We start from the raw sequence: 13,349 nt of genomic DNA on the forward strand, positions 1-13,349 counted from the left end.
ACCTAGCTGAGGACGACTGGCTGGCTCAGTGGGTTAAAGCCTTTGCCTTCAGCTCAGGTCATGATCCCAGGGTCCTGGGATCGAGCCCCACATTGGGCTCTCTGCTCAGCAGGGAGCCTGCTTCCCCCTCTCTCTCTCTGCCTGCCTCTCTGCCTACTTGTGATCTCTGTCTGTCAAATAAATAAATAAAATCTTTAAAAAAAAATCTAGCTGAAACCTACTGTAAACATCAAGGGTAAGACAAGGACTACATAACATAATTCTATTATATGACATAATTCTGAAGTTCTCTATCCAACAAATTAAGACAAATATTAAAAAGGAAGAAGCAAAAAATAATATATATATGTGTAAATATATATATATACATATATTACAACATAATGATGTATTTACAAAACCCAGAGCGTCAACTGAAAAACTACTAAAATAATAGAAATTCAGTGAAATGGCCACAAAGTTAATAGATATAAATCAACAGTCTTTGCTTCTTTTTAATTTTTTTTTTTTTAAGATTTTATTTACTTGGCAGAGAAACACAGCGAGAGAGGGAACTCAAGCAGGGGGAACAGGAGAGGGAGAAGCAGGCCTCCCGAGGAGCAGGGAGCCCAACTCGGGGCTCGATCCCGGGACCCTGGGATCATGACCCAAGCTGAAGGCAGACATGTAACAACTGAGCCACCCAGGTGTCCCAACAGTCTTACCTTCCTATATAAGCCATAACCAGTTAGAAAAATATAACAGGGAAACAATAATTTCCCAATTGTACCCCCTCAACAAAAGTACAATATGCCCAGGGATAAAATTAATTGAATTCACTAAGCAGTTAGGTATTGAACTTTACTGAAAGACTTAAGTTATTTCATTCTTTCATGTATTTGCTAAGGCATTTTTTTAATAATTTCAAGTATAGTCAACATACAGTGTTATATTAGCTTCAGGTGTACAATATAGTGATTTGACAACTTTATGTGTTACTCAGTGCTCATGAGTGAGAGTGCTCTTAATCCCCTTCACCTGTTTCATCCACCCCACCCCACCCCCCACCCCACCCCAGGAACCTGAAGTTTGTTCTCTATAGTTAAGAGTCTGGTTTTTGGGGCGCCTGGGTGGCTCAGTTGGTTAAGCAACTGCCTTCGGCTCGGGTCAATATCCCAGCGTCCTGGGATCGAGTCCCACATCAGGCTCCTTGTTCGGCAGGGAGCCTGCTTCTCCCTCTGCCTCTGTCTGCCAGTGCTCTCTCTCTCTCTCTCTCTCTCTCTCTCTCTCTCTGACAAATAAATAAATAAAATATTTAAAAAAAGTCTGGTTTTTTGGCTCATCTCTTTTTTCTTTCTTTCATTTGTCTTGTTTCTTAAATTCCACATAGGAGTGAAATCATAGGGTATTTATGTTTCTCTGACTGACTTACTTCACTTAGCGTTATACTCTCCAGATCCATCCCTATGTGTTACAAATGGGAAGCATTAGATCATTTTTTTAATAAGACAGACATGGTCCCTGCCCTGCATAAAATCTGCTATTTGTTGACATATCAACAATTAGAAATACTATGTTCATCGATGAAAATGTGCAATATGGTAATCTTGTCCTACATAAGCTAGGAATCTAATGAAATTTTAATCAAAACCCAAAAGTACTACTTTGGGGAAACCTGACAAAATACGGAAGTAAAAATGTGGGAGAAAAGTCAGAACATTTGGAAAAGCATGGTCATAAAGGAGGCTTGCTCTAATCGCCATTAAAACGCATAGGGATTTGGGGCGCCTGGGTGGCTCAGTGGGTTGAGCCGCTGCCTTCGGCTCAGGTCATGATCCCAGGTCCTGGGTTCAAGCCCCACATCGGGCTTTCTGCTCAGCGGGGAGCCTGCTTCCTCCTCTCTCTCTGCCTGCCTCTCTGCCTGCTTGTGATTTCTCTCTGTCAAATAAATAAATAAAATCTTAAAAAACAAAACAAAACAAAAAAAAAACGCATAGGGATTAAACCGTGAGCAATGGATAGACAATGAAACCAGCCACGGATCTGAAACAGACGGCAGCGGACTCGAGAATCAGGTGTACAACAAAAGCCAGCATTCCACAGAAGAGGGAAAGGCTTGAGCACCCAGCAGGTCCGGACAGGAGGAAGGTGGCACCCACAGATGTTGTGTCCGATGTGAATTTAAGGAAAGGGCTAACACAGTGGTATGGGCAGGGTTAAGGGAAACCACAGGGATGGTGAAGAACCTCCAGGGCCATTAGAATCCCAGGTCAAGAAGGAAATGGAGCTTTGAAAATCTGGAGAGAGGACTACCTGAGGTGGGCGCCAAAGCCACCAGGCCCTTCCCTCAGGAATGCAAACGGAAGCCAGCTGAGCAGCCTTCAGAGTAGATATCCCAACCTCCCGTCCTCCTAGCCCCTCCAGACTGTGGTGGCCTCCATGGCACGGAGCAGGATGAAGGAGGGGGGATAGGGGTAGGGGCACAGGGGTCACAGAGGGAAGTGGACACCAGCCAGCACCATGGATGGCTTCTTTACGTGGAGCTCACGGGAAACTGGCCACCCATTTGGTGAAAATAAAAAGTGATGGCCTCATACCTCATTGTTTACCCCCAAAAGTAATTCCAGATAGATTAAAGATCTGAGGCAAAAACATATGAAACAAGACAACTGGGAGAAACAATAGCAAAATATTTATGCCATCTTGGTGTTCAGGGTGCCTTTCTGAACATGTCCTCGAGGCACAACTATAAAGGGAAGGACCAGTAGATTCAACAACAGAAAATCTTAGTGGCAAAAATATATATGTTATATATATATGATATATATAAAAATACATATAATACATATAAATATATAAAAACATATATGATATCATATATAAATATATAAAAATATATATCTGATATATATATAACTTTTAAAGTGCTTGTGTAACAAGTTAAATTAGAGAGAGAATGTACTGAGAGAAATATTTGCTGTATATATAACCAAGGAACCAAGGGTTATTATCCTTCATATGTAAAAGAAATCCTGTAAGAAGTAAGAGCAAAACTCTGGAAAAGCAGACAGAGGGCAGAAAGTCATTTTGAAATCAGGCAAAAGCAGTAGAGGGCAAAGAAACATACACAAGAATGTATCCAACTCTAGTACTGATCAGAGAAACGCAAACCATAGTAGGCTATTATCTTGCCTGCTTTCACAAAAATCAGAAAGATCCCATAAAAAATCCAAATGGGGAATGAAAGCCAGGGTAACACAAGGTGCGGGAAGGTAAGCGGTCACACACACAGGCTAGGAAAGAAGGCGGGACCCCTTCTGGTGGTAAGTAGGTTGTGTATATCTTCCACCCACCAAATCCACATCTAGAAACTGATCCAAAGAGAATGCTGGGCGGAGTGCGCAGACGCTCACTGGTGGGCTGGGGACAAGAGCAAGCATCTGGAAGCTGCTGAAAGACTGAGATGGCCCAGGTGGCTCAGTGGGTTAAGCCTCTGCCTTTGGCTCAGGTCATGATCTCAGGTCTTGGGATCAAGTCCCACATGGGGGGAAGGGAGTGGGGGGGGAGGTCTCTGCTCAGCAGGGAGCCTGCTTCCTCCCCACCCCTCTGCCTACTTGTGATCTCTCTGTCAAATAAATAAATAACTCTTAAAAAAAAAACAAAACAAAACACCAAGAATGAAATTAACAGCCACCAGGTTCAGCACCTACCGCAAGCAGACACCACGCGAAGCCCTAACGGTGGGGAGGAGGGGAAGAGCCACACAGCCTCATAAGTCAGGTCCCTGATAGAGAAGGAGCCCCAGTGTCCAAAGATTAAGCGCTGAGCAGGTCACTGAGCTCAGGAGGAAGCGGGTGGGGCTGGGAGGGAGCGTTCCTTGTCTTGGTATTTTTCCAAATGTTTTTCAACCCTGTTCTTAATCTAAAAAAAAAATGAAGCTGTATTTGTGGGAGGAGGGGATAGGAGGGAAGGAGAAGCAGGCTCCCCGCTGAGCAGGCAGCAGAGAGTGGGGTCCTGCGGCTGGATCCCAGGCCCAAAGATCATGACCTGAGCCAAAGGCAGGCGGCTTAACTGACTGAGCCACCCAGGTGCCCCTTGACAGTGCCTTTTAATGAGGTCATTGGAAAGCTCATTTATTTAAAAATAGAACCAAATCACAGCGGGAAGCTTTGCTGACCACGAAGTGTCACACGGACACACACGGAGACGAGCAAGACAAGCCGCACTTGGAGCTGAGCTCATTAAGCCGGCCGGGCTACTCCGGCAGCACCTGCCTGGAACTCTCCAGCACACACGAGGGCGGGGGACACACAGAATGTCCCCACATGTGCTCATTTTCCTATGACTGACATCTGAAGAGTCCCTTTTAGGCTAAAATGACATGGTTGGAAGCCTCAGCTAAAGAGCACTTGGCCATGCCCGCAACATGTGATTTTTTTTTTTTCCACTGAGTTTAATGTGGAATCCAGCACGTGACTCGTTCGGATCCTTGCAGATGTCCAGAAAGCTCCAAGTTGCTCCAAGTCTCCCTGTAACACGCCTGCACTCTTGCGGCCTTGGTGCCAAGCAACAAATGGAATCCTAAAGAAACCACTCAACAGGGCCACCCAGGGGGCTCAGCTGGTTGAGCGTCTGCCTTCAGCTCAGGTCATGATCCTGGAGTTGCAGGATCAAGTCCCACATTGGGCTCCCTGCTCAGCGGGGTATCTGCTGCTCCCCCTCCCTCTGCCTGCTGTTCCCCTGCTCGTGCTCTCTGTCTCTCTCTCTCTGACAAATAAATAAAATCTTAAAGAAAGAAAGAAAGAAACCATTCCACAAAAGCACCTAAAGACATCTCCCTGGTCGCAAGGACTGTCTTGAGTCTCACAGACTCAAGTAAGTTCTGGCAGCCTGGAAACAGCTGCCACAAAGCTGCAGCTCCTGGGTTGTTTTCTACCCAGAAAATCAAATCTCGTGTGATCCCGAGTCCTGTGAGACTACCAATGTCCCTTCTCAAACTCCAAAATAAACCCCAAATTGACAGGGACCGGGATCGAGATGTAAACAAGGCAACAGTCCCCGAGGGAAAGAGCTTCTGCCCACACTCACAGTCTCCGCTCCAGAATGCAGGTCAAGGACAGCAAGCTTTCAAAGCACGAACCGACTGCTTGTAAAAGGACAGATTTTATAGCGCCCAACGTGCATATAATTTTTTTCTTCTCTAAACTAGAAGTAGTCCAAGATGAGTCAACTAAAAGGACTGCTATGAAAAGAAACATAATACTTGGAAGCATTTTTCACGACACTGGGGTTAACTGTCATCCACCCTGCCCGTGCTGGGAGGCTCAGGCAGTGGCTACCTCCCACCCCATGTCCCCTTTTTCCTCCTAAATGGACGCTGGAGGTGATTCACTAAAACTCAGAATGATGGGGCACCTGGGTGGCTCAGATGGTTAAGCGTCTGCCTCCAGCTTAGGTCATGATCCCAGGGTCCTGGGATCGAGCCCCCACATGGGGCTTCCCACTCAGCAGGGAGCCTGCTTCTCCCTCTGACCTTCCCCCCTGCTCATGCTCTCACTCACACTCTCTTCTCTCTCATATGAATGAATAAAATCTTAAAAAAAAAAAGCTGATTTTTCTTAAAAAGAAGAGAAAAAAAAACAGAAAGAGAAGGGAAAGAAGGAGCACGGGAGAGAGAGAAGAGGCTGGATTTCCAGGAATTCATGGAGGAAAAAAAAAAACAACTCATAATTTCCAGCTATTCAAGTATTTAAAGATAGTTAACCAACATGTTTGATTTATTGGGAAATATATCAAAAAGCAGGATGGACTGGTCTATCAATACAGGAATGCACAGATAGATAAAAAGATAACTCTAACAAAATGTTCGCAGCATAATCTAGGTACTGAGTATATAGGGATGCACCGCAAAATCCTCTCAGTTTTTCTTGAAGTTTAGAAATTTTCATAATAAAATGTCAGGGGAAAGAATTAGCAATTCTACCATAAACATGGCCTACACTGTTTACCAAATTTAAGAAAAAATTAAAATAGAGTAAAATTTTAAAATTCCAAAGCATGTCCTCCATGCACCATCTCTGGCTTGGCCTCCTGGGGAGGGAAGACCCAGGTTTCTAACTTGCCTTCTAGGGCCTGCACCTTGTAGGGACCAAAGACGGTGTGAAGTGACAGGAAGACATACAACACTGTCTTGCTGAGGGGCCCAGGGGCGCCCTACGGAACTCAACTGAGCTCCCCTCAACTGGCCCCACTGAGCCTAAGGCCACTTGCAAGGGATCCACAATTCCTAGTTTGTCTTTTTAAACAGTGAGTCTAGTGTCCAGTGCTTTGAGATTTACCTTGAGAATGACAGAGAAGTCAACATCCTTGGTCTCCTTCAGGCCAAGAGGAATCAGCGGGACTGTAAATGCCTCCCTGTAAGGAACACAGCAAGGTATGTGAACATTGGGATCCCAGCCACTCTGTACCCAGCAGCCCAGCTCAGAGCACCCCCCACCTCCAGACGCCAATCCTGCACACACCACTTCAGGTTCCATAAAGATGCCACTGGTCATGTGCCTGTCTCTGTTCTAAGCCCAATCCCAGAGCCCTGTGACTTCTGGACTACACAGCATAACACAGGAGGCCTACCACCTTGACCCAGGTCTCGATTTCCACCATTCTTTGACTTCACTGAGGACCTCCCATGTGGCAGGGTCTGGGTCTGGGGTGTGCACTGCTCCCCAACCTGGGCGTACCACCCTGCCAGGGGACCTCCTTCATCACCTCCCATCCCCACCCTCCTTCCCCCATTCCCCACCAGGGCAGGTCCCACTTCTCCTGTGCCCTCCAACCTGAGCCCTCGCAGGGCCTCCTCTGATGGGGTATTATCCCCTTTGGTGTCCCAGCACCTGCACGGAGAAGGGCTTGAGGGCTGGGGCTCCTTCTGACACCTAAATGCCCCTAGCTCCAGCCCAGGGTCACACCCCCCACACGGCTCCCACCCCAACTGACCACCCAGTTCCCCCACAGGTCACTCTGAGTCTACATTCTTAGGGGCAGGGGCAGGGCTAACAGGAAGTAAAGGGGGCTCAGGCTGTGTGTTTTGCAAACAGAGATTTAGCTCCCTGACCTGTAACAGGAGACCTCCTGGGGCCGCTCAGCCCAGCCAGGGAGAAGGCCAGGAATGCTGGGCAGGGGGAGTGGACAATGCAGCTGTAAGCCGAAACTGTCTCTGCGGCCGAGAGAAAACCACGGGCTGCTCTAAAAGCAGGCGTGATCCAACCCTGGGTGTGCGTGGCGTCCCCAAAGCCTGCAGGGAAAGCTGGACGCTACTGGAAGGGAGAGAGGAGGGACCGTGCCTCTCTCCTCTGGACCCCAGCACCCTCCTGCCCTCACCCCACTGGGGCTGGAGACAAGGCCTGTTCTCCCCATGACTGGGGAGAGCACCCAGGGCACCCCAGCCCCAACCCCGTGCTAACAAAACTCCATGACCTCCAGCTTCGTGTTTTCTCATCTGCCCAGCCCGACCTCTTCTTCCAGGCCTGCCTCACAGAAATGTTTAAAGATGCACCGTGCTTAGAAAGAAACCTTCTGCTCTGAAAATAGGAAGAGGGCAGAGGCGAACCCAAGGCATCAGTACGAACCAGCACATCTCTCTCTCCCCTCTTCCCAATGGCACAGGGGACCGCCCGGGCAGCGAGGGCCACGCTGAAATCACGCAGGGCCCTTCGTGCCCGTCTCTGCAGGCGGGGCTCCCCGCACTCCAGGACAGCAAGTGGGAATATGAAACATCCTTCATTTGCCAGCAAAGTTGGGCCCTGCCTTGCTTACTCAAGGGACTTTGACCTCGGGGCAGAACACTGGCATTTAATACTACAGCGGAGACTGGGAGAAGCCTCTTACTGGGTGTTCTGATTTGGTGTTCAAAACCACACTGGGAGCCCATGGGTGAGTGAGCCAGGACACCTGGACGTCACAGAAGGAAGAGCAGAGGTTTCACACACTGATGCTTTCCCTCCAGCCCTGAAAAACACCCCACGCGCCACACAGAGGCTTGGGGACAATCAGGAAAAGCACATTCCAAAGGGGACTCCGGGTTCCCAAATGTTGTCCTTCTGTGAATCCAAAGGACTGTTTACTGACTGAGTTTCCCCTGGCACTCACCTACCTTTTGAGAAATCTCACTTCCCCACAAAGAGCTTCTAGAAGTGATTTCACCTCCCTTTCAGAGGTAGCTCCCCTGGGGAAGACTTTCTGAGCTTTTCTGAAGGCCCCGCCTCAATACCGCTCTCCCACAAACACTCCCCAGGGGAGGCTTCTGAATTACTGTATTTGTTCCTCAAATATGTACTGGGGCCCATTTCTGAAGTGTCTCCTCAGGGAACTCACCTGGGTCCCCTTAATCTTTGATGTCAAGGATCCCTGTCAAGCAGTTGGTGTGTTTTTGTGTCATATCCACAGAATGACCCAGGCAGGCCCCGTGCACGGTGATGAGGCTGACAGGGAAGAAGGACAGGCAGTATGGGCCCCCCCACCCAGCAGGCTGACTCTCAGATCCAACCACAAGGGCATCTTCATGGCAAAGCTACGTGAGAGATGCGGTCTCTTCATCCTGACCCAGTCACACAGCTTTTCCCAAAAACTATGTCACAAGGGGTCCAAGGACAATTGGATGCTTTATCATCCAACTCCCCAGGTATTTCCAACAAACTCCATCTGTTCGCCCCTTGACTCTTACGCCATGCTCAGTCCTCAAACTGGTCCATCCCTTTCGTCCCAAAGCACTGTCCCCACTTACTCTGTGTTCTGGTAGACTTACTCTGTGTTCTGGTAGACTCCCACTGAGATGTTGAGCCCTTCCAGCTCTTCCTTGAGCATCTGCAGGTCTGAGTTCACGAAGCTCAGCTCCAGGCGCACCTGCTCTCGAACCTTCTGGTTCGTAGCTACTCTGTTAGAAGAGAAGGGGGAGAAAAGTGCCTTCAGCCAAGCTGCCCAGCTGCTGGAGGAGCAGACTTCCCAGGCCTCATAAGGAAGTTCTGAGGGTTCCCTTGCAGGTATGAGGGCCAGAGGTGACCAGATGTCTCCAAAATGCTCAGCAACCGGCCCGTCTTGAGCCATGCCTGCCCGTAAATGGACCTGGGATGTCACTGATACACTGAGCTGCCAGACGTGAATCTTAAGACACCCCTACAAAGAATTAGCTTTGAGAAGAGAAGAGGGAACTGCTCCCAGCCACCCCCAAAAGACCATCAATTATCCCCTTGAAAGGAAATGGGTAAGAAAATGGAGGAGGAGATAATGCTCCCAGCTCATTCTATGAGGTCTAGTCTTACCCTGACCCAGACCAGAGGAGGACATCAAAAGAAAGCAAAACAATAAACTGACATCCTTCAGGAATATATATGCAAAAATCCTCAACAAAATATTAGCAAGCGAAAACCAGCAACATTTAACATAACTCGGATTACATACCACAACCAAGTGGGACTTATCCCAGGACTGCAAGGTTGGTTTAATATCCAAAAATCAATTACTATAACATACTACATTAATAGGATACAGGATAAAAAAACACATAGTCCTCTCAACAGATACAAAAGAAACGTGGGATAAAGTCCAACATAGATTCATGATAAAAATTCTCAACAAGGTGGGGGGGTGCCTGGGTGGCTCAATGGGTTAAACCTCTGCCTTCGGCTCAGGTCATGATCTCAGGGTCCCGGGATCGAGCCCTGTATCGGGCTCTCTGCTTGGCAGGGAGCCTGCTTCCCCCGCCTCTCTGCCTGCCTCTCTGCCTACTTGTGATCTCTCTGTCAAATAAATAAATGAAATTTTAAAAAAATTTCTCAAAAAACTAGGAATAAAAGAGAATTTACAGAACTCGATAAAAGGCATCTATGAAAACCCAAAGCTGACATTGTACTAGTGGTAAAAGACATGCTTCCCCATTATGATCAGGAATGAGGCAATGATACCCACTTCTGCCGCCTCTAATCACTAATATACTAGAACTTCAAACCAGTGGCAATAGGTAAATAAAGAAATTAAAGGTATCTGGACTGGAAAGGAAGAAGTAAAACTGTCCTTATTCATATTCTTGGATGAATGTGATTCATAGATGACATGATGTTGTATGGAGAAAATCCCAAGGCATTCACAAAACCCATACTAGAACTAATACATTCAGCAAGGTCATAGGATACAATACACAAAAATCAATTTTACCTCCACTACCAGCAATGAGCACTCTTTTTTTTTTTTTTTAAGATTTTATTTATTTATTTGTCAGAGAGAGAGAAGGAGAGAGAGCAAGCACAGGCAGACAGAATGGCAGGCAGAGGCAGAGGGAGAAGCAGGTTCCCTGATGAGCAAGGAGCCCGATGTGGGACTCGATCCCAGGACGCTGGGATCATGACCTGAGCCGAAGGCAGCTGCTTAACCAACTGAGCCACCCAGGCGTCCCAGCAATGAGCACTCTTAAGATGAAATTAAGAAAACAATTTCAGTCACAATAGCATCAAAAAGAGTAAAATATTTTGAAATAAGTTTAACAAAATAAGCATATGACTTGTACACTAAACACTGCAAAACACTGTGTATTAAATGGAGAGATAGTCCATGTTTATGGGTTGGAAGAGTCACTATTGTTTTTTAAAGATTTTATTTATTTATTTAACAGAGATCACAAGTAGGCAGAGAGGTAGGCAAAGAGAGAGGGGGAGGAAGATTCCCTGCTGAGCAGAGAGCCCGATGCGGGGCTCGATCCCAGGACCCTGGGATCATGACCCGAGCCGAAGGCAGAGGCACTGAGCCACCCAGGCACCCCTGGAAGATTCACTATTGTCAAGGTATTGATTTTCCCTAATTGATCTATCAGTTCACTGCAGTTCCAATCAAAATCCCAGTGAGCTTTTTAGTGGAAATTGACTAACTGATCCTAAAATTTATATGGAAATGTAAAGGATCTAGAAGCCAAAAAATTCTGAAAAAGAACAAAGTTGGAGGATTTATGCTATCAGATTTTAAAGACTTATTATAAATCCACAGAAATCAAGACAATGTAGTACTGACCTAAGGACAGGCAATGGAACAGAGTAGAAATCAGAAAATCATTACATTTACATTCAAATGATTTGGTTAAAGGACAAGATGTTTCAAGGAAGGAAAGACAGTCTTCAACAGTGTCTGCAAGATCACCCCCACATTCAGTGATCCACTAGGAGGACTCACAGGACTCATAAAATAGTTGTACTCATGGCCCTGATTTATTACAGCAAAAGGGACAGCTACATGGGGTGAGGTCTGGAAGAAACCAGGCACAAGCTACGAAGAGTCCTCTCTCCCAGGAGAGTTACACAGGACGTGCTGATCGCCTCCAGCAGTGTTTTGACAACATGTGTGAAGTGCTATCTACTCAGGAAGCTCATTAGAGCCATGGTGCCCTAGGTTTTTACTGGGGCCTGGTGAGGTAGGCACTTGTGTCTAGTGTGTTCCAAAATTCCAGACCCCTAGAAGGAAAGCAGGTGCTCAACATAAGCCACATTGCTTGTTGAACCCCTCTTATCAGTTCTAGAAATTGTGGAAACTATCCTGGAATTAAGTTTCCAGACACCAGCCAAGGGCCAATCTGCAAGCGGGCTTTCTAAGGATAGCTGTCTCAGGCCTGCTCTGATAACTCTTTTCTGCATAATCAGCAAAAAAAATAAATCTCATTCTAAATCTCATTCAGGGGCACCTGGATGGCTCAGTTGGTTAAGTGTCTGCCTTTGGCTCAGATCATGATGCTAGGATCCTGGGATCGAGCCCCACTTGGGCTCCCTGCTCAGCAGAGAGCCTGCTTCTCCCTTTCCCACCACCGTTCCTCCTCCTTGTACGCTCTCTCTCTAATAAATAAATAAAATCTTGAGGCGCCTGGGTGGCTCAGTGGGTTAAAGCCTCTGCCTTCAGCTCGGGTCATGATCCCAGAGTCCTGGGATCGAGCCCCGCATCGGGCTCTCTGCTCAGCAGGGAGCCTGCTTCCCCATCTCTCTCTCTGCCTACTTGTGATCTCTGTCTGTAAATAAATAAATAAAATCTTAAAAAAAAAAAAAAAGCAAATAAATAAATGAAACCAAAAAGAGATTAGACTAGTAATAGCAATGCTAGTAATACTAGTAATAAAAAAGAAATAATAGCAAGTATTGAGGAGGATGTAGAGAAACTGGAATTCACACACTGCTGAATGTAAATGACACAGCTCTTTGGAAAACAGCTGGGTAGTTTCTAAAAATGTTAACTATCTGGGGCACCTGGGTGACTCTGTTGGTTAAATGTCCAACTCCTGATTTCAGCTAAGGTCATGACCTCAGGGTCATGGGATTGAGCCCGGCGTTGGAGTCTGTGCTCAGTGGGGAGTCTGCTTGAGATTCTCCCTCTCCCTCCGCCGCTCCTACCACTCGCTCACTCTTTCTCTCTCTCAAATAAATAAATAAATTTTTTTTGAAAAAAAAAAAAATGTTACACATATTATCATACAACCGAGTCATCTACTCCTAGGAATCTATGTGAGAGGAATGAAAACTTACATCCCAACAAAGATGTGTAGGTGATGTTTACAGTAGCATGACTCGTAAAAGACACAAAAAGTGGGAAAAATCCAGATATCCATTAACTGGCAAATTGGATTAGTAAAATGAGATCCCTAGAATTGAATGGTATAAGCAATATGAAGGTATGAACTTCACCCAAATCCTCAAAGCGGAAGTTCAGACACCTGCTGGAAGACTTTTCAGGTGCCCCCTCACTTTACGGATTAGGAATCAACGCAAAAGTAACACTAGCAAGAATAACCAAGTCCATGGAGCACCTGGGTGGCTCAGTTGGTTAAGCAACTGCCTTAGGCTCAGGTCATGATCCTGGAGTCCTGGGATCGAGTCCTACATCAGGCTCCCTACTCAGTGGAGAATCTGCTTCTCCCTCTGACCCTCCCCCTTCTCATGTTCTCTCCCTCTCAAATAAATAAAATTTTAAAAAAAAGAAAAGAAAAAAGAATAACTAGTCCTGAGCCAGACCTTGAGGGCACATGCCCATGAACCAACCCGCCAGGTCCTCAGTCATTCCTTGGACCACCTACTAGAACTTCCTCCTTTCATGGATGAGGACATCTGAGGGTCATCAGCCAAGAGCTCCAGCCAGCCAGAGAAAGAGTACCTGATCATGTTCTCCACGCCAGCTGATGAAAATCCTGTCACCTGTCATGGGCTCACTTTGCTCACCGCCTGTTCACCTTTTCCCCAGAAAGCAAAATACTAAAACACTTCCCCTACAGTCTTCCCTCTGCGCCGGGGCTCTCCTGGCCTTGCCACATATTCGAGCTCATCAATTTCTCCCCATGATGTGTTTATAGGTAT

At 46.7% G+C, this 13,349-nt stretch overlaps 1 protein-coding gene across 1 annotated transcript in view; it reads right to left on the reverse strand.

Annotated features, from left to right (window-relative positions):
• Positions 1 to 13,349, reverse strand: part of RHPN2 (rhophilin Rho GTPase binding protein 2) — a 59,963-nt gene that overhangs the window by 22,850 nt on the left and 23,764 nt on the right. Inside the window, exons 3-4 of the mRNA XM_047711376.1 lie at positions 8,780 to 8,908; positions 6,318 to 6,393 (exon numbers count right to left, since the gene is read on the reverse strand). Of these exons, the coding sequence (XP_047567332.1) occupies positions 6,318 to 6,393; positions 8,780 to 8,908 (205 nt within the window). The remainder of the gene's footprint in view (positions 1 to 6,317; positions 6,394 to 8,779; positions 8,909 to 13,349) is intronic.

This window comes from Lutra lutra, chromosome 17 (genome assembly GCF_902655055.1).
Source record: "Lutra lutra chromosome 17, mLutLut1.2, whole genome shotgun sequence".
In the NCBI taxonomy this organism is placed as follows: Eukaryota; Metazoa; Chordata; class Mammalia; order Carnivora; family Mustelidae; genus Lutra; species Lutra lutra.